The sequence below is a fragment of the Trachypithecus francoisi genome, unplaced genomic scaffold (assembly GCF_009764315.1).
Source record: "Trachypithecus francoisi isolate TF-2019V2 unplaced genomic scaffold, Tfra_2.0 Lachesis_group1, whole genome shotgun sequence".
NCBI lineage: Eukaryota > Metazoa > Chordata > Mammalia > Primates > Cercopithecidae > Trachypithecus > Trachypithecus francoisi.
This window is the reverse complement of record NW_022681454.1, coordinates 137,366,767-137,394,685: the sequence shown is the minus strand read 5'-3', so window position 1 is coordinate 137,394,685 and position 27,919 is coordinate 137,366,767. Positions and strand designations below refer to the sequence as shown.

The following is a 27,919-nucleotide window of genomic DNA, read 5'->3' as shown; positions in this document are numbered from 1 at the left end:
TAAAACAGTGCAGTTTAGCATGAATTATTCCTACTGTTTGTAAGAACAGGCAGGTGGAGGTGGTGGCTTCTTTTTAAATAACGGACATTTTCAGTCTCATAACCACTTGTTTCTCATTCAACATTGTAAATAGGTAATTAGCAGTTAAAAAGTCAAGAAAATCAAAACTTTTTTCTGTATATTCTGATTTACCTATAGCAACATAAGAAAAATGTTTAATGAGCACGAATGACAAATGAGGGAATATGGAAAAAAAGTATCAACAGAAAGGCTTATAACAATTTCAACATGTTTTTTATTTGCTCACTTAACATTCCAAACAAAATGACATTTTACACTATTGCTTTTACTTAAGAAGTCAACTGCCTTATCCAAAGTAGACAAAAATCCCAATTCCTTTAAGTGTACAAGTGGTACTTTTCCCCCAGAGAAAGCTACTTGAATACTTTAACAGAAACACAGAATCATCCTATAATAATAAGGTGGTAGTTGGGTCTTACCTGTACTACATTTAAAACTTTTCTCATTAAAAACTGAATACAGAAAAAAACCCAAAACACCTCCAGTCATGATTCCTCTCAGATTGTTAACAATTCCACTAATCTCCGTTAAAAATTGCTTTTGTAGAGAGGTGTATAAATATGAAAATGGAAAGTAAGCCTCCCCACACCTGTTCATGGAGAAGTGGGGTAGACCATTTATCCTGAGAAAACAGCTACTGGTCCCCATTATTTCAAGAAAGATAATAAACATTATGGCCCTCCAAGTCAAACCTCCTATCTATCATGATCATGTGTAACCTTTTCTGTTCTGGCTGCAAGCATCTACTTTTCATACTCATGTGATGCTTCTCCTTTGAGCAAATCTTTGATGAACTTATATTTCACTGAATGTTCTCAAAGGGGAGAAAGAGTACATGAGCAATTATAATACTGGAACAAAAGTGAAGAGTACATATATTTTCACGTAGAAAAAATACATACAAATCCAAGTAGCTCCTAAAAATATGAATCAGATGGGAATTTTCAAGAAAAAGATAGTTTTCTAAACTGTAAATGGTGCCAGTAAGACACTGATTTTTATATCTAGCTACATCACCGTATTTATGTACAAAGAGAGGTTGGTATAGGTTCACTGATACCCCCTGATTTCTCCCATTTCTTAAAGATTGTCTTTCAGACCCTATTAAAACCATAACTGTTAATTTTTTAGACTACTTCCTGTCACTGGCACACTCTCTTCAATCTGGCACATACAAAAATTCATTTCAACATTTATTTACTTTTTTGATGCTAAAACTAACATAATTTTTTGGCTATTTCAATGCCACAATATTCTATCACTACTTTGGCAATTTACTAATCATTATAGAAATAGGTAAGATTCTAAATATGGATTTTAAGACTACATAAAATTCCAACTACATATGTCAAAAGGGAAAGTAGGAAGGTAGACGCAATTATATTTCTGTTTTCATGTATATCACTATCAAGAGTCTGAAGGCCCATGTTGCATTCTAATTTACAACTGACATTGGTGACATTTTGCTTGGCTTCTAGACTCAAACCTAGAATTTAATAGTGGCTTTTAGATCAATTTGCTGTAAAACTGTCTGAAATGGATGCAGATTATTTTAAGCAAAAATAGAATGATACTTATAACGTACATATGGAGGTGGATTTAAAGAACATATTATTGAGCAAACTTTATACAGACATTTTCTTAACATCATCATAGTTTTTCTTCCTAGAAGGGAAAAAACTTAATTCCTTAAAATTTTCCCCTTCCATACTTAAAGCATTCTTAAGTACACTGACAAAGGTTTAAATCAGTTCAAGCTCTCTGCTGTTGGAGGATCAAAATACAAAGATAAGCATTTTCAGCACAAACATCAAAAGATGAACAGAATTGCTTTCCATGTAATAGTTAGTACCTTAATACAATGAACTTGTCAGGATTTTGCGATATATCATATAGCTGGACAATAAAGCATGAAAATATTTTTTAAAAATTAAGTGAAGACATTCCCAAAGTTGAGATGTCCCCTACAAGAAACCAATTTTTAAATTCCTGTAATACTGAAAAGCTAAATTGCCACTACGGTAAAAGGAACCAAAATTTTAAAATAATTTTATCTTATTGAGAAACTAATTTTAACGCATGCACTTTAAATGTATGTGCTATACAACACTGCGTCTTATTTTCCAATTGGATATGTCTTACCACTCTTCTCTTTAACAAGTTTGAAAGAGAAACGTCAACAGACATGAGCAAATACTTAAAAACTCTGAGGTCTTGCTCTATTATATACGAGCCAGTCCTTAAACACTTGATATACACCCACATTAAAAGGTGTGCTAAATATCATCATGTTTTAGATGAACTTATGTCTTCAAAAGGTTGGTTTCTGTAGGATTTAAGGAGAACTTAAACTTTCCTGCTTTAAACTTTAGTTTTGCTATCAGTACAAATGTGTAAAACACACCAAGAAGAAATCATTCCCATAAGAATCTCATCACTATATAATCCTTGAAAGCACTTGCTGCCTTCCTGAGATTTTAGGAGAATAAAACTATATAAAATGCACAGTCATCATGTCATCTTCAAGCTATTTTAGTATCCCACAAACCGTTAACATAAAGTTCATACATCGTTATCTAAAAACACCATGGAGTCAAAGAGAAGCAAGAGTTAACAGTAAGTCAAATAAACCAATGATGTTTAACTGAGATTTTTTTTAAAACTTAAACTTTCTTAAGTTTCAAAGACAGTTTTATTTAAATAAAAACTGTCTTTTATAATCTTTTTGTCTTTTATATAATCAAGATTTTCTTGGCAAATACATCTCTTTTCATAAACACACATAGGTAGAGAAGTTTCATACACAAGTAAAGCAGTTTCATAAACATACATAGTTAGAGAAGAAAACATTAAGGTTCTTTTCTACAACTGATAAAAAGCAAATACTGAAGATGAGAAAATGCCTTTAAGCTTTCAAATAACACTGTGGCATTTTAAAGTGTGTTATTTAAAAACAAAAAAGCTAGTCACCAATACTGTCATTCTCTCATCAGTTATGCTCAATAATCACAGAAACCCAAAAGGAGGCCATAATTCTTTATTCTCTCTGCCGTATCTCTGCTCTGTTTGCTACTAATGAAGCAACATTATGACATGTAATTAAGATGCAAACAAAGAAAATCATAAACACTCTTCCTGCTAATTACTCTAGAAATAAAAATCAAAGAAAATTAAAAACAGCCATTCCCAAACTAAAAACCAAAAAAAATCTTAAAAGAGCTTTGAAAATAGATACCAACTTGATCCCACAACACATAAAAATGAAAATTGATTTTACACATTTTAACCAACAATTTAATACAAATACCTGATTTATACTTTTACACCAACGGGCTAAGTCCCAAGTTCCAAACTGTAGTTCGCATGACTCTACAGAGGGGATCTTTGGAAGGATAAGGTACCTTTGGAGAACAGTGTATAAACAATTGTAAACATACACTGATTGTCCACTAGCTTTCTTAAATAGAATTTCTGAAATATTTTTGTAGGAAATTATATATAAGAGTGTAATTGATCAGATAATTCCATTACAACATATAAATTCTGTTGAATGTGCAAAATGTGGTAGAAATAGAAGATACAGTGGATGATTTATACTTTTAAAGTAAGTGCTACATTACAATCCAGTAAAAGTCCTTTAATCTTTTCATGAAACTTCTCTCTATACAAGTTGAAATACATAATGCTTTCTGGTTCTTCTTCAAACCAAAACTTGTCAAATTCATAGACAAGATAACCTACAGTTAAAGAAAAACAAAACATTTAGTCCTCAATGTTGGAATCACATTCAAACCACATCATTTTACAAAGTTTATATAACCATCCTTTAAATTCCGTATTAGAATACAATAATCAAAAGTAATCTCAAAACTATTAGAAGCCTGAGGGACTAAATAAGAAATGTTTCTGTATGTTCAAAATGAACAGAAATTTCAATAAACGATTTAGTGTGCATTTACTATTGGTCTCAAAAATCAACAACGTCCTTCAAGCTTAAAAGATGCAGGACTTTCAGCCGGGAGCAGTGACTCATGCCTGAACTCTCAGCACTTTCAGAGGCTGAGGTGGGCAGATCGCTTGAGGCCAGGACTTAAGAGACTAGCCTGGACAATATGGCGAAACCCCGTATCTGCAAAAAGTACAAAAATTAGCCAAGCATGGTGGGATGCGCCTGTTGTCCCAGCTACTTGGGAGGCTGAGGTGAAGGGATCACTTGAGCCCAGGAGGTCAGGGCTTCAGTGAGCCATGATTGCACCACTGCACTCCAACTTGGGTGACAGAGTGAGACCCTATCTCAAAAAAAAAGAAAAAAAAAAGATGTAGTACTTTGAAAAGATACCTTGAGAAGTTTCCCGAGAAACCTCTGAAGCACAAAAATGCAAGTAATGAGAAAATGTTGGATAAGGCTAACATGTAGGAAAGCTATTTCCTACTTTTTTTTTTTTCCAAAAAGACAATTTTAATGATTTTATTGTACATGAATCACCCTGTGAACATTTTATTTATATTGGTCATAATGAATCTGTTGGTATGCTGTGGAAAATCAGCTCAAATTTATTTCTGATGATAAATGGCCTATGACCCCAATTAGTCAATAAGCCATTTTAGTCTATTTTCATAGTTATTAACATTTAATGAGAGCCTACAATGTTCCAGGCTTTATGCTAGGTGCTTAACACATTATTAAATTTAATCCTTATAGTCTAAGATGAGTATTATGCCCAATTACACATGAAAAAGGAATTGGAGGTTAGAAAAGGGAAGCAAGCTGTCTAAGGTCATGCATGTGGTAAAAAGCTATTTCCTACTTAATTCCTGATTTCCAAATCTAAGAGTTATTTCTACTTTTTTTTAATGAGCTATCAGCATCTTTTCTTTAAAAAAAAAAAAAAATCCACTCTAAATCGGCGTCATATTTTTGGCTTTCAATATCGTCATTATGGTAGCCAAATTAACCCCCAAAATGTTAAAGGTATTTCATGAAACTGAACTTGTTTATATATATACACACACACACATACACACACACACATATGTAAACTTAAACGTGAATTTAAAACCACCCAACATCAAAATATCTACCAACAAGTACATAAACAATGTGTAGCATATAATGGAATATTGCTCAGCAATAAAAATAAATGAGCTAATTTGTCAATTTAAAAAAGTAACAAGTAAAAAAAGCTATTAATACACATAACAAATTATGCAGAAAGAAACCAGACCAAAACGAGTAAAAACTGCATGATTTCACTTAAATACAATTCTAGAAAATAAATGCAACCTCCTCTATAGTGACAAAAAAAAAGTGGTACCTAGGATGGCGGCGGGGAGGGGCAAGAGGCATGGATTACCAAGGAGCACATAAAAACTTTCAGAGGTGGTGATTATATTCACCATTTGGATCATGGAGATGGTTTCACAGGTGTATACATATGTTAAAACTTATCAAATCATACACATTTAAATATGTGCAGTTTATCATATATGTGTAGTTTATCATATACTTTAATAAAGCTGTTAAAAAGTAAAACAAAAAATAAAACCACCCCAGTCCTACTTTGTGTGTAATCAAATGTATTTATTGAATTTTTTTTCAAATATTTCTACAGTGCTCACTAAATGCTCATATACTGTCAGAGCAGCCCTAGGATGCAAGTACTATGCTGTTATTCCCATTCTACGGAAGAGGAAACAGAGGTGCAGAGAGGTTAAATGATGTGCCCCAAACCACACAGTTTGTAAGTGGTCTCTGTTGTAAAAGCCAATGACTTTACACAAAAGGGTGGCTAGACTATCATGACTGCCTACTATGAAAAAAATGGAAATCCTATTTTAATAATATTGGTCATAAAGCAAACATTAATGGTTAAAATCATCATATTCCAACACTGAAATATCATTTCATAAGAAGGCCAGTTTAAGAAAGATTTTTGGGGCCGGGCGCGGTGGCTCAAGCCTGTAATCCCAGCACTTTGGGAGGCCAAGACGGGCGGATCACGAGGTCAGGAGATCGAGACCATCCTGGCTAACACGGTGAAACTCCATCTCTACTAAAAATACAAAAACTAGCCGGGCGAGGTGGCGGGCGCCTGTAGTCCCAGCTACTCGGGAGGCTGAGGCAGGAGAATGGCGTAAACCCGGGAGGCGGAGCTTGCAGTGAGCTGAGATCTGGCCATTGCACTCCAGTCCGGGCGACAGAGCGAGACTCCGCCTCAAAAAAAAAAAAAAAAAAAAAGAAAGATTTTTGGATTATTCTCAATATATGATAAAACAGATTTCTGTCAACCATGATATACAAGTAATATCAAGAAATGAAGCCTCTGAAGAAATACCATCTGCTATCTCTATCCCCCATACACTGTCAGGGATGTACAATAAATATATTTAGAGACTAATGTTCTGCATAGTATGATAAGGGAGATAGCCATCCAAATTTCATGGCCATACCATTCGTTTCGGTATATCTGGTTATTATGTTTTAGATATTTACCATTCTTATGTCCTTTAAATTGCTTTTTCATTACTGTCAGTAATGTGGCCCATTCAAATGACTACATGGGCCTGGAACAAAATGCTGAAGTTAAAGCACTAGGAACTTCATGCTTCAGAGTGAGGCTATTGACCTATAATATAAATCAGTGTCAGAGAAAGACTAACTTGAAGAATGGAGACTATAATAGCTAAAGTGATTTAATGTGACATCAGGAAACCACAGGAAAAAATACTGAAATTCTAGGAAACTGGCAGGGCCATCCTTGGCATAAGACCCCCAAAGCTTTGCAAAAAGTGATGGAACAGAGCTGTTTTCCATGATGCACATATTTTGTCCTTTTGAGTCCAGATGTTTGGAACACTTAGACTCTGTAGAAATTGTCATATGAAATGTCTAAACCTGAAATTCCCTGCATGTATTTACTGCAGAGGTTAAGGATAAGAAAACAATAGGAAGGGGGATTAACTGTAAACCTGCACCTCACTGGGGTGATGAAAATGTTCTAAAAGTGGATGATGATGATGGCTACCCAATTTAGCTCATTAAAATCCATTTAAGTGTATTTTCAAAATGGGTAAATTCTATGGTATATAAATTATACCTCAATAAAGTTGTTATTGAGGCATAACTTTCTTGTTACACAAACTTGAGGGGTTACTATTTTTTTTTTTTTTTTGGAACCACCAAACCAGAAGTCCAGCTAAAATTGTGGCCCTACAAAACTAGAATGGAGACATCCTAGACAGGAATATAAAGAAGACAGAGGTCCCCAAATCCTAAGCCCTCCTGCTGGACTAGTGGTCAGTAACTTTCCACAATCATGGCAGATACCTGCTCACAGTTTGGACGTACAAGATGACAATGGAGCTAAAAAGCTAACCTACCAATGTTTCCAGCCCTTCCTACACAGGACGCATTAAAACAAAGGCAGAGAGATCAAAGGAAAAGGAGGAGATGAAGGCAGATTGTAGGGAAACAAAAAATGTGGAAACTAATCTCTTAACCGTTCTTCCTTCTGGAGAGAAACTATGACCTTGGAACTAATTTGTGCAAACCAATTGATCCTACTCCTCTAACAAAAAAAGTATGCACATTCAAAAGACAAGGTTTCAAGTTATTATTCTAGTTAGAATATGTTCCTCCTAAGAAGAAAAGCAGAACCTTACTTAAGATGTGAAACTTGCAATGGTAATGGGTATGGAAATCAAGTTTTTGGAAACTTCTGCTTAAAAGGTACATAGGTATATGTGCATGTGCATTTTAATATCTCAAAATAATTGAAAACCATAAGCTTCACGGTTTCCAGGATGATCTATAGCTCTATAGATTGAGCTGACAGGAGGTAACTGAAAGGGTTCTACAATGACTTTTTTATCTCAGATATTACACTTTAATGTCCTTCCTATAGAGGAACCAGCAGAGACGGTGTGAGGGTGCTGGAGAGCAACAGTTCCCACAGATCCTCAAGTTCCCTGGTCTTTAGGGGAAAAATACTACACAGAGGTCATTTTGCACTGCTTTCTAACCTACCACCTTCCTGTATATATTGAGATATGGGAAACTGCTTAATTGTTTGGGGAGTTTTTAAATTGTTTTTATATTTATGTTCAATAGGTAGCTAATGAACAAGAGATATATTTCATTAAAAAAAAAAAAAATTAGAGGCAAGTTAACAAAGTCCCAGCGACGACACTTTGGAATGGTAAAGGAAAGCATCTCATGCCTGCCAGAAATCTTTAGTACACTTGGGTAGAATCATCAATGCTGTCCTTAGGGACCTGAAACCTGTCCCTCCATCTAAAGACATGCTGCATTGGCTCCTACTTTGTGTAAGCATGCCCATATGATTCTTTATCCTTATCCATTAAGGGAGAAAAAGGATCTGGACATACAGTGCTGGGGTTAAAGTAGAGGTTGGGCTGAAGATATATATTTTGGCATTTAATGCACATTTGGCATTTCAAGCAAGGGACCAGATGGTATCACTTAGGAAAAGTATGCGGGCTAAAGAGAGGAGTGGGCACAGGGCTGGGCCCTGAGGTGCTCCTACATCCAGTAAGGTAGTGGATGTCTACAGGAATTCCTGTGGGGCAGGAAAAAAGCAAGGAGAATGTGGCATCAGAAAAGTCACGATAATGTTTCCAGAAGAAACGTGTGGTCATTTATGCCCAGTGCCACTAAAAGGATCAAATAACATGAAGAAAAAACATGGCAATGGTATTAGGCAGCAAAAAAACTTGGTGTTTGAGAAAAATCAGTGTGAGCAGAGTCATGGAGAGAGAAACTAAATTGGAATTAGATAAAAATTGGAGATGAAGAAATGAAAAACAGCAATTATTGAAAAAGTTTCATGAAGAAAGGGAGCAGAGAAAAGTAGTAGTATCTGGAGGTGGACACTGCATTAGGGGGAAATTTTGATTCTGAAAATGACAGCTCCTCACTGAATGCAGTGACTTTGTCTTCTTCTCTGCTATATCCCCAGGGCCTAGAACAACCCCTAACACACAGTAAATGAATAAACTTCCCCGAGAAGAGCATGTCTAAACTGAGATTTGGAAGATGAGAAGGCATCACCTGGAAAGAACAGAGGGAGCTGGAAGAGTGTTCGGGCCAAGTGAATGTCACTTGCAAAGGCACAGAGTCGAGAGAGCATAATATATCTGAGCAACTAAAAAGAAGACTGGGATGCCTCCACTATAGAGTTTGTAGGGGTGAGAGGGGGGCTGGTATATGGCAAAAAATGAGTCTGGAGAGGTTACCAAGGTTCAGATTATGCAGGGCCTTATAATGGGAATCCTGTGAAGAATTTTTGGCAGTGGAGTAAAATGATGAGATTTTCATTTTAAACAACTATACTTTCAACATGGAGAAGAAATAGAAGTGTTACCATAAACAGACCGCTAAAGGCTATTACAGTAACCTAGTAACAAAGGCCTGATTTTTTTTTTTTTTTTTTTTTTTGAGACGGAGTCTTGCTCTGTCGCCTGGGCTGGAGTGCAATGGCCGGATCTCAGCTCACTGCAAGCTCCGCCTCCCGGGTTTACGCCATTCTCCTGCCTCAGCCTCCCGAGTAGCTGGGACTACAGGCGCCCGCCACCTCGCCCGGCTAGTTTTTTTGTATTTTTAGAGACGGGGTTTCACCGTGTTAGCCAGGATGGTCTCAATCTCCTGACCTCATGATCCGCCCGTCTCGGCCTCCCAAAGTGCTGGGATTACAGGCTTGAGCCACCACGCTCGGCCAAAGGCCTGATATTGTACAGTTACAATGGGGACGGAAAGAAACAGACACATGCAAGAGAAAGTTCAGATGCAGACAAAACTGGAATTAGGGTGTAAGTAAAGGCAGGAAAGGTTCTGCGAAAAGGAGACATGGATGATATTTTCAACAATGGAGATGAAGAAATTATGATTTGGCCACCGATTATCTAAGTAGTTTCTTATATGCTACCAACATGCAAATGACATGCTAAAGACAGAAAAAGATCAAGAAAAGTAGTATGTGAAGAAAAACTAGATTTGAGTTCTTTGCTTCTGAACAATAGCTTCAGAAGATGGATTCATTCAATTAAACCTTCAGTATTCAAATATTATCACTAAAAGTGAATAGAACAGAGAAAGTAAAGACAGCTTTAGGAACAGTTACTTAGTACCTCTAACCTACCACAAGAAAATTTGGCCTTGAAATTCAAGGCAGGGGGAGGTGAAAAGTTCCTCTAAATTAAATTTCTTTCCAAAAATAATAAAATAATCTGCAAATGGTCTGTCCTTAACAGCATTCATTAACCAGCATCCAAGAGGGAAAATATATTTTGTAGTTAGCTGGAAAATGAATGCCTAAAGAAAAATTACATGAATCTTAGATGTGTCTACATGTGAAATACTGCCTTTTATAATCAGCAAATATAAACACTGAAGTACAGAATACTCTTGGGGACTCATCTTCCACTATTTTCTTGTTTTTCAAAGACCCTAAGTAATAAAATGATAAACATAAGTTATATACTTCATAGAGGCAACAGATTAAAATATATATTATACATTCCTAGTGGTTTAAGAATTATCTCAGATCTAGTTTTAACTCATTTTAATACTCACAATAAAACTGATGAAAGTGTTCCATTGTTGGTATACCAGGAACAAAGTTATAGAGATGAAACTTCAAAGCTTCACTCTTCAGTAAGCTATAAGCCATCTCTGTAAGATTGATTCCAACTATTGCATAAGAATACCTATGTCAGAAATATTACCAGTTATACCAGCTAGCCAAATAACTCATAAAATAAATTAAAATTATGTTAGGAATTAGTAGAAAATGACTTCAGGTTTAACACAGTACTGATTTTATGATAATCTCTACACGGTAAGAAAAATATACTAGAAAGAATTTAACATTTTTGCTTTTTAAAGCCTGTATATTTTTCTGGATATAATCTAAGGAATAAAAATAAAGCTCTGTTCACATGATATCTAAAACTAAAATTCTTAAATAAAAAAGGGGTCAGGGGACTACAGACACCAAATCTCACTGATTTCTAAAATACACTGGATAATCTGACATTTTCTTCTCCGTTATCAGGGTACTTATTTTTATGATCTAACATTGTTACTATGCTTTTTCAAACATTAGATACCATCAGAATATTTTAAAAACTAATGGTAGGGCTAATAAAACCACCTTAGTTTGCATTTCACTTTATAATTTTCAAAGCTATTTCCCATTTTCCTATTATTTTTCCAAACTATTTCCTATTCCTATCTTCAAATCTATTTCTCAAAAAGATTTTATAAGGGCCCTTATCTCCATTGTATAGATAAACTATATCTTGTGATAAAAATATACTGAAATACATACAAAATTGGTTTACAATCACATTTATCCTTAAAAATAATGTATCATGTAATATTCTTTATAAAGTTCTTATTAAATACTTCATTTTAAGAAATACTTTGATATACCTTCAAATTCATTAATCATCTAAGCATTATAAATGTGAGAGATTACAGCTTCTTTAATATACCCAGCTTACCCTAGTTTTGGATGATTTGAACGGGAAAGAATCTGATGAGCTTCACTAGTGTAATTTTCACTGAAATACCTAAAAAGTTTAAGAAAAACAATCAAACGAATGTATGCCATTCAAATATAAGATATCCAGAACCAATTTAAAAAGCTACTGTCAAAATGATAGTCCTAGTATTGCCATGAGTATCCTGGTATCTGTCTCAAATCACTTCAGTGATTCACAAATGCTTCTCAGTCAAAATTTCCTAAGCTATCAGGCCTATGTAGTACAGAATATAGGCCGTTGACAAGACTGTAATGTACTTTAGTAAATAGATAATATAAAAAGAGACTACCTCAAAAAAAAAAAAAAAAACTGAGTTTTGTTTCTTTGCTGGTTCTAGTTCTATAGAAGAGTCAATATGTACCTGTTAGGACACTCTTCCGTTCACCTAGGTTCATTCCTTCCACTACAATTTAAGTCTGTGTTGTTTAGTGCCATTTTCAGTGCAATCAGAAGGGAATCAACAATCTTTTGCTTCATCAATCATCTAACTAAAATACTAGCTATAAAACAGAAGTATTAGTAGCACAAGAGAGATGGATATGGAACTATCTATTTGTAGGCACATACATCCTTTTGGCCTATACCAAATCTATTTAACCTTAGGATCACCTCTAAATGATAGACACACACACACAATGCTCATATGAAGATAAAAATAAAAAATAAATGTCCATGGTTTTACATTTTAGAGGACAAAATCATTGACATTTTCATAAAGCATAGAAATTTCTAATTAACTCTTCCCTCTTTATTTTTCTACAGAGTATTAATATAAACTTCCTTATTTCTTCACGGGCTCTAATTTTCAACCCATTATACCAGGGGCTGTTAACTTAGAAGTCCATGAATTAATGATAATTTATGAATGAAGGGGAATCCAGGAACCATCTTACATTACGGACAACTTTTTCTGTGTATATGTTTCCCGGGGAAAGAGTATACAAAGCTTTCATCAGATTCCCTAAGGGATCTGTAAACACCAAAATAGTTTCAAAAGTCTTGCTTAATGCAATGCTTTCCTAAGTACTCTAATTTTTCTACTTTATCCCTAGATTGACTCTAAAATGCCTTTACTTGACTATATTTCATTTTTTTAATAATTCAGCATTGCATTAATAGTCAAACAACTCTTAAAATATTCAATCTGTAATAATGAACAACTTTTAATTTCCTTCCTGAATTTAGTTAACCTGTCTTAACAGTATCAAATGGTGAAAAATAAACATCTATACACAATAAGAAAAACCATCAAAATTAACCTAATTTAGCCAATTTCAGGATTTTTTCACAGTAAGAATTATCCAAACTTTAATAGCCTAGACATTTCATAGTCTATAAATCACCTTCCCATTCTAGACATTTCATAGTCTATAAATCACAATTTCATGGACAGACCCAAACACTACAATTTGTACATTTGCATATCCTTATGGGAGGAAATTAATCTTCCAGGCCATCTTCTAGAATAGTTTTGGCTATCAATTGACTTGAGTTACATATTTGGGGTTTCACACATGTAGCTAATCATAAGTATTAAAGAAGACAAAGGAGAGAAAGTTCATATGGTAGTCTATACAAAGTCAGGAATGCAGGTAGGTAAGTTGTCACAGGTGGTGAAGAACATATGTAAAGAGTAAAGAGACTTTATTATCACCTTACCTGGTTATATTTGCCAAAATAGAATCAGGGAGCCCAGAGAGAAAAAGCAAGTGAATAAAGGCAGTAGGAGGATACATAATTCTTTAAGAGGTATCAGAATGGAGATCAGAAAGAAAAAGGACAGGAAAGCATTGGTAAGTAAAGAAATCACAAACACAAGTATATTTCCACCAATGTCTTTTTTTTTTTTTTTTTTTAAAGACAGGGTCTTGCTCTGTCATGCCGGTTGGAGGTGGCACAATCATGACTCACTGTAAACTTGAATTCCTGGGCTCAGGCAGTCCTTCTGCCTCAGCCTCCCAAGTGGCTGGACTACAGACAAATGCCACCATGCCTGGCTAATTATTTTTGTAGAGACAGGGTCTCACTATATTGCTCAGATTGGTCTCAAACTTCTGGCCTCAAGTGATCCTCTGGCCTCAGCCTCCCAGTGCTGGGATTACAGGCATGAGCCATGTGCCTGGCCTCCAATATTTTCATATTGTTGCCAACACATTAGCAAATACTTCTTGCACTGCAGTTATTAAAATTCAGAGATAGTATGAATCAACTAGATCACTTCTTATTAGAAGTAACTAGATCAGAGATTACATGTAATTTCATTTAGGGAAGAAAAGAAAGTTCACTTTCACTTACACAAGATTGATTAATCCAAGTATGCCCATGCCTCGGAAGTCTGTCTTGGGATCATCACCCTGGAAACCAATTTCAGCCCACTGCTTGGAGATTCTAGCATTTAACTTCTTTGTGGGCATTAGAAGATTCCAAAGCTGTACAAACATATTTCCATTATTAAGACATTTTCTTTCTCATAGCTTATTACTAGTAATTTAATGCTATCAAATAACTTTTGTAGAAAAATCATAGGTTAAGCAAAGACTTTAGAACATTTTTCAAATTATCCTAAAACATACAGCACATTTATTCCCATTAAAAAGACTGGTATAAAGAACAGATTTTGAAAACAAATAATACACAAAAATATTAAACAATGAGATGTCTTTATTTACTAATTAATACAGATATGCCCAGAACTGGTAAGCTGCTTGCTTGAGAAGAACACAGTATTTTAGGAACTTAGCCCTTGCTTCAGATACTGTATAGTTAAATAGGCTCTATTATAATGGTGGGTTAATAGTGCTTAATCAGAATGAAAATCGGTCTAAGAGGATGAAGAAATGATACTGATAGCATTCCAACTTGTTTTACAGATTTTCAGTTTAAAAAATATAATTTGGTTTTAAATAAATATCTTTAAGGATGAGGATTTAAGAACTATCAAGCTGGGTGTGGTGGCTCACGCCTGTAATCCCAGTACTTTGGGAGGCCAAAGTGGGCAGATCACGAGGTCAGGAGATCAAGACCATTCTGGCTAACATGGTGAAATCCTGTCTCTACTAAAAACACAAAAAATTAGCCAGGCGTGGTGGCGGGCACCTGTAGTCCCAGCTACTCGGGAGGCTGAGGCAGGAGAATGGCGTGAACCTGGGACGCGGAGCTTGCAGTGAGCCAAGATTGTACCACTGCACTCCAGCCTGGGTGACAGAGTGAGACTCCATCTTAAAAACAACAACAACAACAACAACAACAGCTATCAAATATTATATACCAACAAACTAATCAATGCAAAATAAAGAAAATTTATTGTTTAAATTCAATACAAGCCATCAAATGAAAGACACAGAAGTTGGCCGGGCGCGGTGGCTCAAGCCTGTAATCCCAGCACTTTGGGAGGCCGAGGCGGGTGGATCACGAGGTCAGGAGATCGAGACCCTCCTGGCTAACACGGTGAAACCCGTCTCTACTAAAAATACAAAAAACTAGCCGGGCGCGGTGGCGGGCGCCTGTAGTCTCAGCTACTCGGAGGCTGAGGCGGGAGAATGGCGGGAACCCGGGAGGCGGAGCTTGCAGTGAGCCAAGATCGCGCCACTGCACTCCAGCCTGGGCGACACAGCGAGACTCCGCTCTCAAAAAAAAAAAAAAAAGACACAGAAGTTGACTAAAAAAGGTTTGTGAAAATTTGCAAAACAGAAATACTTGCATTTTTTCCCATTTCATTACCATTTCAGGCATTGTTGAAATAAGGACCCCTAATGAAAGGAGTATTCTATTACCTAAAATAAAATGTGAAGACTTGTGACCGTGTTTTAAAACAGGGTCAAGACTGGCTCTGAAGCTAAATCCAAGCATTAGATTAGGTTTACCTGGTCACTACTTTTATTACCAACACATGTGACTTGCTTACATTAGCCTCTCTCCATGAATTCTGCAAGGAGTTTGATTATGCCAATGATAAGGTCTCAGTGATGTGGTGAGAGCCACAGTGTAGAACCACTAGTATTAAAAATTTAATATGCATGAATATTGAATTTCTGGGTTCCATTCCTGGAGATTGTAATTTTTGTAAGTCTAAGGTGGAACTCCAGAATCTACATACTGAACACTAGTTAACTCTAGTAAATGTGGTCCTTGAACTACACTTAAAGCAAGACGGATTACACAGCTCTTTACCCTGCTGAGTATGTGTAATGTAGAACTGCTGAGTATGTGTAGTGTAGACTGGTGAGTACGTGTAGTGTAGACTGCTGAGTATGTGTAGTGTAGAATTGAATTCCACCATGAAGCACCAAGGTAAAATTCCCTGGACTAGAGGGCTAGGAGTTGTACTTTTTTCCCTCAAAAGGAACGGTATTGTGTAGCAAGGGCCTAACATGAAGGGAATAACAATGACAATGGGGACAGAAACAGCAGTTAATCCTCAGTAAGTGCCAGGTACTATTTTAAACACTTTAAAAACTCATCCATACAATAACCCTTTGAGATACATATTTATATTATCCTCATTTAACAAAATACACTTTTCCTGAAAAGCAAAAAAAATCCTTCATTGTTTTTAAACTTGTATTGCTTAGTGTTACTTAGATAGTATCAATGTTTGTTTCCACAGAACTCCTAATTCCAAGTGCAATGTGCTACTTTCTTTAACCATTTTCAAATAAAATTGGAACAGGTGTAGAGGATGGGCAGGAGATTCAGCTGTGTTCCAGTCCCTATCATTCTAGGACTAAAGCAAATCACTTCATCTCCCTGGTCCTTAGAATCTTCATTCCTCAAACAAAGGGACTAGTCCAGATGATCTGTAAAGCTTACTCTAGGTCTATTACTCTTTAATTTTGGCACTTCATTGGCTTTATGCATTTAGACTTTAGAAATAAGAAATAGAAAAATTCTAAGTAAATAATTTTTACTTTCATAAAGTTTAAATCTTATGTGGCATTACTTGGCAATTAACATTCTGTAAGTCCCAAAAGATTGGACATAATAATCTGAAAAGGGATACGCATGTTTTCAATTTGTAAGTAGCTAAAAAAAAGCGTAACTTATATGAGCAGTTTGTATAAAAAGTAGGAGAAAAATCTGAAACTTGTAGACATGTACTTTTTGGTTGAAAAGATCTCTATAGGTTTTTATTTCAGAATTAAAAACATTAAAGTAAAATTTATTTGCATATATTTATTCATAAAAACATATTACATATTTATAATAATGCTTATCAGAAAATTATAAAAATAGCTAACTAAAAATCTTTCCATATCAATGAAATCCAGCATAATACAATTCTCTAAGGGCAAAGAAACCATATAAGCCTAGCCATATAAGCCTCTAGAATTTGCACAGACTTTACTTAGCTGAAGCCTGATTTATTTTTCTAGTGTTCAACAACTCCACATAAAGAAAACAGAAATTTACCTTCATGAGTAGCTCTTCATGTTGTAGGTTATCAGAATCATATGGCCTTTTCCTCACACTTTCTACATCCAAATAGAGCTGTTTATAACCAGTTATCTGAAGTAAGCACATCTTCATGCAGATTTTAAAACTAAAAATAATAAAATTATTTTTAAAAAGCATACCTTCTTATCACAATAAAGTCTTTCATAGCTTGGGGTTCGTATATCTATTTAGAAAGCATTTCCTGGTTTTCAGTTTAACATAAGACCCACCAAAGGCCTCCTTAAACACAAAACATTATGCAAAGTATTATATAGGATACAAGGCCTAGAAAGAGGGCAAGATATGGTAGGAATGGCAAACTTCACAACTGTAAGGATTTGTGAAGGATTTTCTCTTCATGTTTTCTCTGGGCAATCCTATACATTCCTAAATCCTTATTGCCAGATATCACCAGTAGACTTAATTTTCCAAGTATATATAAAACAAATAGCTCCACAACAGTTTATCTCAGCTCTAAATACAACTGCTTCTCTTCCCTAAAGAAACATGCTCCTTCTTTAGTCTCTAGATCTATTAACGACATCGCTACCCATTAGTTCCCCAAGCTACAACACTCCAAGTTCTGACCTGCCTCTCTGCATCACAATGTGTCCAAAGATCTCCATACCCTAATCCTTTCTAGCTCTGAAATGTCCTTCAAAGCAATCCTCATAGCACTCTTTCTTCTACTGTATTTATGCCTTTGTCATTTCTTGCCTGAATGACTCAAGTTTCCTCATTTACTCCTTCTGCCAGCCTCCCCCATCATCAAATCTACTCTCCATCTTCCTAAAATACATATCTAAAAATGTAGCTTGTCTGCTTAAAAACCAGAGGACAACATCTACATCCTTCAGTATGGCATACAAGACTCTGTGATGTATCAATCTAGCATTTCACTCATTTCTCCAGCCACTACTCTGATCATATTCAATGATCCAGCTACAAATAACTCCCTATCATTCCAGATACAAAAGTATTAATATTTCTATATCTCTGTGCCTTGCTGGCACTGCTCCCCTACCCACTCTTGAAGGTCCAGTGTAAATGCCATCTCTTGGGTGGAACTATCCTCACAGTTCCCTCCTAGACCCTTCCTCGTCTCAGCTGAAATAAATTGTTCCTTCCTCTATATTCACATAGAAAATGCTGAATGAAGGAAAAAATATGAAATACTATGTCAACATACCAGTGCTGGGAACACAGAAATGGGATAAGTCCACTTCTTATGGAACTTAGAATTTACAGGGGGAAGGACAAGAGTTAATCAATGACTACAGTACAATGGGTTGCATGGTATGATAGAACTATGAGATGCCACAGCAATGCATCTAACTCAGAATGGAGGAGCCTGGGAGGATTTTACTAGAGGAGGATATAGGAACTGTATTTCAAAAGACCTAGTAGCCAAAGTTATTAACCTTGGGAAAGTCATGGTAGGACACCTTGAAGAAGGCAGATGATACATTGGCATTAGTTTTGGATTGGAAACCAAGAGATACAGGTTCTAGTACTGATTCTATCACTGTCCTCTCTGGATCTCGACTGCTCCTCTTGTGAAGTGAGAGCGCTGAATCAGATGATCTCCACAAACACTTCAGCTCTAAAGTGTTACAACAGTGTGTGATCTCGATACTTCACAGGCTATAACTGCATAATAAAAAAATAATAATGTAAAAGAAAGCACACCTGGCATCCTTCTCAGGGTTAATATTCTTTTCCTTCATAATATCATCCACACATTTGTCCACTTCACTCTGAACAACACGTGTCGCCTTCTGTAAAACCTATTTATGTGAAAGAAAGCCAAATGAGAAAAATTCTTTGTAGCTGAAAAAGACATAGTTTTGAGGCATTTAATCAACCTTACAAAGTAGATATTGAAAATGCAAAATAAACTCAGTTTGTTGCAACCAGTTTATTTCAAAATTTCTCTAGGGCTAACCTCATATATATAGTTTTATAATAAAAGAACAGCAACATGATGTATCAGAGGAAGGCTTCCTCAACTGAGTCAACAGGTTCTCAGCTGGCGAGTTCTTAGCAAATGAGCTGCCACCATAGTGTTTATGAAGTAGATATTTTAATTACATAATACAAATGTTAAAAAACATTGAATGCATAAGTTTAAAAAATTAAATGCAGAAAAGAGTTGAATCTCATAATCTTGTCTCCAGAGATCACCACTGGCAACAAACTGGCATTGACGAAAACAAAATCAGATCAAATTTGAACTGTAGGAATTTACTGTGCATACTGAAGAACAGTTCACAAACTAAGACTTCGAATCAAAACTGGTAAGAAAAATAAAAATAGAGTCCACAGTTTAGATATACCCCAAGGCGAGAGAGAGAGAAAGAAACAGATTTCCCCAGATAAAAGTAAAAGGTGAGAAGAAAATGGTCAAAGATCTATTAATAACACTCAGTAAAGATACAGATGTGGTCAACGAAGTCTAGTTTGTCCAATCCTGAGATAATATGGGTACAGGAAAAGTGTTGAAGCTTAAATACCAGCAATGGTAAAAGGACTACCTTCGCCATGTGTAGTCAAGGCAAAAGCCATACCTTTTGCATGTATTACAAACTCCTAAAATATTAAAAATCCAGTTCAATGTCACCTCCTCTGCGAAGTCTTCCCCAGCCCTAGAGTTACCTACTTCTTTTCACAGTCATACTTCAGTTAGAGAGCACTGACCACACCATATTTTGTTTCTCCATGTTCTCTATCAGCTTTTGTCTCTCTTATTTACTCTTATATCTTGAGCATCTAGCATAGCACATTACTGATTATATGCTCAAAACTTCGTTACATATATTATGAACAAATGACTGACTGAATGAACTCGCCCAAGGCATACATAAATGCAGGGCAGAGTTAAGAAGAGAAACCACATCTAGTTTCTAAGCAAATACTCTTTCCTGTATATACTATTCTATTACTTTTTTAAAAATTGATTTATAATTTAAACACAGTGAAAGGCACAGATGTTATTTGATCCGTTTTGACGAATACATACATCCAGATAATCCACATCCCTACTATGATACAGAACATTTCTATCATCCCAAAAAGTTCCTTTATGCCCCTTTTCAATCCATTCTTCCTTCAAGAAGCAACCACTGTTCTGATTTCTACCACCATAGCTTAGCTGTGTGCACATAAATGGAATCAAAGTATGTACTCTTTTGTGTCTGGCTTTTGTTCAACTAACGTTTCCAGGATTCATCCACATTCTTACTCAAATCCACATTCTTTCTCTTATCTGTAATTTGTCCCTTTTAATTGTTGAGTTGTATTGCATGAATATACCTCAATTTGCTTATTCATTCTCCTGGTACTGGAAATTTGCATTGTTCCCAGTTTGGGATCACACTTTATTATACTTTTGATAAATAAATATTTTCATTTCTTAGACACCTAAGAGTGACATTATTAAGATATAGGGCAGTATGTGTTTAACTTTCAACGAAATTGTCAAAACCACTTTCCAAAGTGATATCATCATCTTATACTCCAACTGGTGTTTGCAACATCTGTGTTGTTAGTCTATGTCATTTAGGTAACTTTTAGTGTCCTCTCATTGTGACTTTAATTTGCATTTCCCTGACGACTAATGCTGAGCACTTTTCCAAGTGTGTATACACACACACACACACACACACACACATATGTATATATACACCTTTGTCAAGTGACTGTTCAAGGCTCTTGTCCACTAAAACTTCTGCTATCTTTTTATTACTGACTTATAAAAGTTATTTACTAGAGGCAAGTCCCTTATCAGAAAAATATCCTGCAAATATGTTGTTGGTCTGTGGCCTGCCTACTCCTTTCCTTAAAGATACCTTTGATAAGCAGTTTTATTTTGATGAAGTTTAACTTTTCAATTTTTTTAAGTGGTAGCATAACCCAAGGTGGAAGATATTCTCCTATGCTTGCTTTCAGAAACTTAAAGTTTTAGCTTAAACACAGGTCTAATGTCCATATTAAATTAGTTTTCGTGTATAGTAAGAGATTGAAGCTGAGGTTTGTTTTTTCCCCTATATATATACCCAGTTGTTCCAGCACTATTTATTGAAAAGACTTTCTCCTCCTCATTGAATTGCTTTGATACCCTTGTTAAAAATTATATGACATATTAGGTGTGGCCAATTTCTGGTCTCTCATCTGTTATATTCAACTTTTGACTAGAAAGTCTTAAAGTCAGGTAGTGGGGGTCCTTTTAGAAGATTATGAGGGCTATTCTAGGTCCCTTCCATTTCTTTATAAACTTTAGAATGAGCTTGTCACAATCTTCAAAAGTAGTCTGCAGGGGTTTTTACTGGAACTGCATTGAATCCATAAATCAATTCGGGAATTAACATCTTAATAATACTGAGACCTCCAATGGATGAATACAGTGTATGGTTCCATTTTCATCTTTCTCAGCAGTCTTCTCTGGGAGTTTTAGTGCAGAAGTCTTATGTATCTTCCATTAAATTTAGCCCTGAATATTTTATGTTTTCTGGATGCTTTTGTAAGTGGTACTGTTCTTTATTTTCCAAAAGTTTGTTGCTAACATACAGTAGTATACCATGTCCTATAATACTATTAAATTCATTTACTAATAATGCTAGTAGTTTTTGTAGATTTCTTAAGATTTTCTACATTCACAATGTCATCTGTTAATATAATTTATTTCTTTCCAATCATTATGTCTTATATTGCTTCTTCTTGCCTTACTGCACTACTTAGGATCTCTAGTATGATGCTGAACAAAAGCAGAGACAGTACATCTATTTGTCTTCTTCTCAGTTGAATGTGGAGAGCATTCAATAATTCAGTGTTATGTATCATGTTAGCTGCATGTTTTTCACAGCCTTTCATAGGTTGAGAAAGTTCCTTCTTTATCTAGTTGAGATTTTTTAATCATGAATTGGTACTGAATTCTGTCAAAACAGTTTTTCAGTATCTGCTGAAATGATCTTATTTTTCTGATTTACTCTGTTAAAGTAGTAAATTACATACATTGATTCTGAAAACTCAACATGACGGGCCGGGTGCGATGGCTCATGCCTATAATCCCAGCACTTCGAGAGGCATTAAAATATATTAAAATTATAATTATAAATTTAAATATAATTATAAAATTATAAATTATATAATTATAAAATTAAAAATAGAAAAAATTTAAATATAAAAAATTCCTGGCCGGGCGCAGTGGCTCAAGCCTGTAATCCCAGCACTTTGGGAGGCCGAGACGGGCGGATCACGAGGTCAGGAGATCGAGACCATCCTGGCTAACACGGTGAAACCCCGTCTCTACTAAAAATAAAAAAACTAGCCGGGCGAGGTGGCAGGTGCCTGTAGTCCCAGCTACTCGGGAGGCTGAGGCAGGAGAATGGCGTAAACCCGGGAGGCGGAGCTTGCAGTGAGCTGAGATCCGGCCATTGCACTCCAGTCCCTGCGACAGAGCGAGACTCCGCCTCAAAAAAAAAAAAACAAAAAAAAAAATTCCTAAAATATATTTAACCATATTATGACCAATGGTTTCTAAATATTTTCTATTCTATTCCTATTATTGTTTAATACTGGTTGTGTTCTATTATGGGATTTCAAACAATGGTCTAGATCACCCATATTCTATCCTTGCCACATCAAATAATCTACGTGTAGACAAAACTGTGAATTACAATAGGGAAGTAACAGCACATGGTAGACTGAATTACTGATCCCAATTCTTCATTACCCTGTAATTGAATTATACAACCTACTCCCTACCACAGCCTTATGGTGGGCATATCATATTTCTCCACCCCTTGACTTGCGCTTGGCCACGTAACTTGTTTTAACTAACGGGCTGCTAACAGACTTGACACAAAGAAACTTAAAACATGTTTGCGTGGTTGGGCCTTCAGTTACCCATGGTGAAAACATTCACCAGGTACCTGTTAACCCCCAACCTGAGTCCCAGATGAGACGAATGGAATAAACAGGAACTTGGCCTCAGCTTGAAGTAAGGCTTCTCCAACTGACCCATAGACATGTGAGCAAGAAACAACTATCATTTTATGCCTCTGAGATTTTATAATAGTTTGTTACACAGCAAAAGCTGACTAATACATAGCATGAATTATGACTTATTTTAGCTCAGAAGGTACACAACCCAGGATTTTCTCTAATTATCCCAAGCTGCTTTTCTCTCACATAACCTATCCTGAGGACACTGTCTAAAAGACAACTTTCCTCCTAAGGCCCTGCTTTCCCAAAAGCTATCAACTCTTAAAGCAAAATAAACAAGTAAAACCTCAGAACAGGACAAATTATTCAAGTATTTTCTTTGAAATACACATGAAAAACACACATACATAGAGAAATGTTTGAAAACAGAATATTACCTTTAAAGGGGGAAAATTTCACTCAATGTTCCTTATAGAAAACACTTTTCTAGCAGGGCACTTTTTATTGTTTTAAGGAAAAATATGTCCAAGTTAAGGTTTCTAGAGTTACCACCTTTATGTTATCCTACCTTATTCTTGGAGTATGTCAAGGAATTTTCTGAAATGACAAAAAAAAAAAAAAAAAAAAAAGATGTTACCATTGAATGCTGTTTGTGAATTACCCTATAATAAACAACTAGTAAAAATATCAAACCAGTAATAAACTAATAGTTCCAGGAGATATAATTTCTACATAACAGCAAGCATTTTAAAATTTAATCTTACAGTATAAATATATGATTTCAAAAAACTCAACCAAACACAACATATCTATCCAAAGAGGGGACACCAACCTCATTACCTGGGGTCATCTGTTTCTGTTTAGGCCCCGAAGTGTCTACCAACCACTGCAAACTCACCCATGATTGCGTCACAGTAGCTCAGGTCCCAGAAACTCATCTTAAGACTACAATGAGAGTACTCTCTACCGCATTTTCATTTGTTAGCCTGAGCGTTTACATCTGAGGTGACAGCAACCAAATTGTACAACAAAGAAGCAGGGACTTCCGATTATCTGGTCAACCCTTCTGTCACCAGACAAATAGCTTCTCCATTCCTGGTTTCTATATCAAGAATGACAGGAACATTTTTATTGGTCTATTTAAAAAAATTTCTGGCACATTTACAAATAATCTTCTTTTCTCAGCAATTTGAAAAATATAAGAAAAATGCTTTTGCCACAAACAAATGCCTTTATATATATTCTTCCCCCACACTCTAAAACACCAACCCGTACTGCCTGAAGAGATTTCTTATCAAGATGTACTTTGTTCTTTTGAGTAGTCAGAAGGGCAAATTAAAAGAGCAGCAATAATTTAAGTCAGCCATGAAGTTGTAAGAAAACTAGGAAAGAAAGTAAACTTCATCAACCAGTTGCCCTGAGGCAGCTTCTGTCTGTCATTCTTCTGATGTTGTTTTGGATGCAGATTCCAATTGCCAATACTCCACTCTCTCAACCTGACAGGGGTTGATTTCTCGGTCGAAGCACACTTGATTAACACAAAAGGAAATCTAGCTATTTCACAATTTTCTGTTTAACACAGAGAGCATGAGCTAGAGCACTTCCCTGCACTTCCTTACCCTGGCTGAAAAGAAGCGACTTCAAACCACAGTTCTTACTCATTTATGCTCAAATTTTAGAGTAAAATTTTCAGTGAAGCACTGAAAACTGATGTATTTTACAAAGTACCAGAGCAACACTGTTCAACAGAAATATAACGCAACCCAAATTGTGACCCATTTGTGTACTTTAAAATTCTCCATAGCCACATTAAAGTAAAAAGAAACAGACAAAATTTTAATATATTTTTTACCCAACATACCCAAAATATTACCATTCAACATATAGAGAATATAAACAATCACTGAAATTTTTTTACATTTTCTTGTAAGCCTTTGGCATATAGTTTATATTTTACACTCACAGCACATCTCAATTTAGACTAGCCATATTTGAAATGCTCAATATAATGTGGCTATTGGCTACGGTACTGGACAGTGAGAATGAGTCTAATAGTCTTTCCTAGAGACCACTGGATACCTAATTACTGGCCTTTCATAAGTAACAGTAAGAAAGTAAAAGGCTGATGAAGGATGCTAAGTATAAAAATGGATCTACACTGAGGCACTCATCCCATCATGTGAGTGAAAATTCCAAAGGGATTATAGAAGTACAGAAATTTTTCACCAGAAAATAGGTTGCAACTATAATCTAAGGAATAACTGATAAACTTCAGGAGTCAAAGGAGATAATTCTTTCCACAGATAAGCAACTCAATAATCACTTTTTCTACAAATTCATACAATTTTAGAGCTGAAGGAGTCAAAGCAGGATTTCAAAGCTTATGAAATTCAGTTTAAGTGACTTGTCAGGATACACAAGAAATACATCTGTCACTGTGAGTACTGAGAAATATATTCAGTTAAACTTTTATTAGCACTTTTTCTTTTTCGAATAACATTACCTATCCTGTGTGTCCTCTGTGCACCTACATAGGTATCAAATATTCGCTGCAATTCACACTTCCCAGTCATCTGTCGTAATAGCCATTTCATCCAAAATCGAAAAAAGTGCCCATAGAAGAACTCCCACAAAGAAATAAACATTTTTTTTTCCTGGAGGAGGGAAATATACAAGACAAGCTCAATGACCTTAAACTGAATTTAAAAATTTTTTAAAATTAGTTTATACAACTGATCAAATCTCAAATTATGTATCTATTATTTCATTGTGCCTGTTTTGGGATAGTGTTTAATTAGGCACCTAAAAACAATGGCAGGTGTAATATATGCCGCTTACATTAATTAAATGATGGATGATTCAATGGCCAATTTATCACTTTTTCAAAACGAAAATTCACACAACGTAGTCAAACCACTCAATGGCTTGAAAGAATAACAGAATGGTTCGCTAAATAATTGTATTTCATATCTTAGTTTCCAAATTTCCCATTCTTTGAGAATTGGGGTTCAACAGTTCAAGATCAAGAGGACCCCAACTAATCAACAATTAAAATATATACCAAAACATCAGAATTGTTTTTATAGAATACGCTCTTCTTATCCCATGTGGATAATTCGTTACAACTGTACCAGTCAGGTGATGCCAGCAAATAAAAACACTACATATGGCTTATAAACTTAGGTATACAAGTTGAACATGGAGTATATAACACCTTAGCTCATTATTGACTTTCCATTCAATAGGTCAAGGGCAGAAATACTAACAAGTTTCTTTTGCTTTTTTTTTTTAAGTATACACTCGATACAACTGTATCTTATGTCTTAAGAAAATTCTTCAGCTTCTAAATGAAAAAGTCAGGGAGATACTAGTGAGAGGGAGATACTTAAATTGCTCGTCTCCTTCCTGCCTTAAACATTCCCACAGACACGTCATCTCTGGACTGGGGCCTGAGGAGGGGCTGTCAAATTCGAAGTCGCCGCAGGTCAGTGCAGAAACAGCACATAGCACAGCTGGGTTGATCATTATCTTGAAAACCAAGCCATCCAGTCCGCGCTCATTAGGACAAAAGCGCAGAACTGCCGAGCAGAAGGGATGCACGACTAGCGGCGCCTGAGCACCCCAAGGCTCGGGGCGTCACTGCGCCGACCCCCCTCGCGCGCCGCCCGCGAATGGGAGGGCAGGGCTCGCACAAAGACCCGCCGGCCCAGGCGCCCCCGGGTTCCCGCAGAACCCCGCGGGGCTCGCGAGCCGCGCACTCTCAGCGCAGCCGCACCGATGCAGCGCGGGGCAAGAGGAAAAGAAACAGCAGCCACCTCACAGGAGCGGAAGAACTAGGGGGAGCAGGAGCTGCCTCGGTTTCCCCACTGCAAACAGCCGGCAACGGAAACGACGGAACTCTCCCTGCTAGCACCGCGACCCGGAAGTCAGGGAGCGAGGCCGCGGACCCGCCTTCCCAGGGCCACTGCCCGCCCCGCCCCTCCGGCCTCTTCCGATTGGCCGGCGCTCCACCTATTGCTAGCGCAGGAGAGAGGTCGAGCTGAGTGTCCCCGGCGCGCGGGCTCAGATTCTAAGGACCCCCGGACAGTTTCCCTGGCAACGGTGGCAAGGAGCCCCGCCCCGCGGCAGAGTAGTGTCTGCAAGCGCTGCGCTGGAGATTTTCCTGTCCTTAAACCTCAGGTCATTAGCGCAGGTTGACACCACATACTACTCCTAGGCTCCAAGCGCGGAAGAAACCCTGTGCTTATGGTAACTTATAGTGCGTTGGTTATAAAAGCGCTTTCATCTGCATTGAATCTTAATTCTGTAAAGTAATTATGAATAGCCCCACTTTATGCAGGAGGAAAGGGAACGGGTTACTTGACTGTGGTCAATACGTGGCAAATGAGGAAAATCCGTGTGTTGAGAAAAGAAGTTTGGACTTTATCCTATAATACTATATAGATCTAAAAGTTAATTTATCAAATGTTTATTCCCTAACTGGTTGTTTTTGTTGAAAAAGTAATTTCGTGATTACTTTTTTAAAATCTCAAACAGTAAGTTTCTTAATTCAACAAGTATTTGTTGATTGTTAGCACAGGCAGTGTTCCAAAAGGCAGTCAAACACTAAACAAACAGGCATGTCAGTATGTCAGATGCTACTAAATGTTAAGGGTTGTTAGCTAAGGGGTCATGGGGAGTCTGTGGGGGAAGTCATTACATACGGTGTGGTCAGGGAAGTCTCAGTATTGACGTGGCATTTCGGCCTCATTGAATGAAGTAAAGGAGTTCACTGTGGGAGTATCTGGAGGGAGAGTGCATCAGGCACCAGAATGACAAGTGCAAAGACCTTGAGTTGAGAGCGTTTTTGAAATGGAGGAACAGCAAGAAGGTCGGGGTGGCTGGAGGAGAAAGAGCA

The 27,919-nt window shown here is 36.5% G+C and overlaps 1 protein-coding gene across 3 annotated transcripts; it reads right to left on the bottom strand.

The window, feature by feature from the left end:
• Positions 1 to 277: 277 nt before the first annotated feature.
• On the bottom strand, positions 278 to 26,960 carry ELMOD2 (ELMO domain containing 2). Of its 3 annotated transcripts, XM_033215331.1 has the most exons (10): positions 26,408 to 26,628; positions 26,330 to 26,331; positions 25,526 to 25,676; positions 23,591 to 23,619; positions 18,769 to 18,866; positions 17,056 to 17,185; positions 13,942 to 14,075; positions 11,605 to 11,673; positions 10,673 to 10,806; positions 3,673 to 3,818 (listed from the first exon to the last, which is right to left on the bottom strand). In XM_033215331.1, exons 3-10 carry the CDS (start codon positions 25,665 to 25,667, stop codon positions 3,673 to 3,675), a joined length of 882 nt encoding a protein of 293 aa, XP_033071222.1. In that variant the 5' UTR covers positions 25,668 to 25,676; positions 26,330 to 26,331; positions 26,408 to 26,628. The 3 variants fall into 3 exon arrangements, with proteins under 3 accessions (XP_033071220.1, XP_033071222.1, XP_033071221.1); XM_033215329.1 differs by lacking the exons at positions 26,330 to 26,331; positions 26,408 to 26,628 and adding an exon at positions 26,838 to 26,960 and having other exon boundaries at positions 278 to 3,818; XM_033215330.1 differs by lacking the exons at positions 26,330 to 26,331; positions 26,408 to 26,628 and adding an exon at positions 26,843 to 26,949.
• Between the last annotated feature and the right edge of the window lie 959 nt (positions 26,961 to 27,919).

Excerpts from the sequence above, each read along its gene's own strand:
- ELMOD2 (XM_033215329.1), bottom strand. The coding sequence starts at position 25,667 with ATGTTTATTTCTTTGTGGGAGTTCTTCTATGGGCACTTTTTTCGATTT. Across the intron at positions 11,674-13,941 it reads CTTGGATTAATCAATCTTGT|GTATTTCAGTGAAAATTACA; the intron begins GTAAGTGAAAGT and ends TAAACTTTTTAG. Across the intron at positions 3,819-10,672 it reads ACACTTTCATCAGTTTTATT|GTTATCTTGTCTATGAATTT; the intron begins GTGAGTATTAAA and ends CTTTAACTGTAG.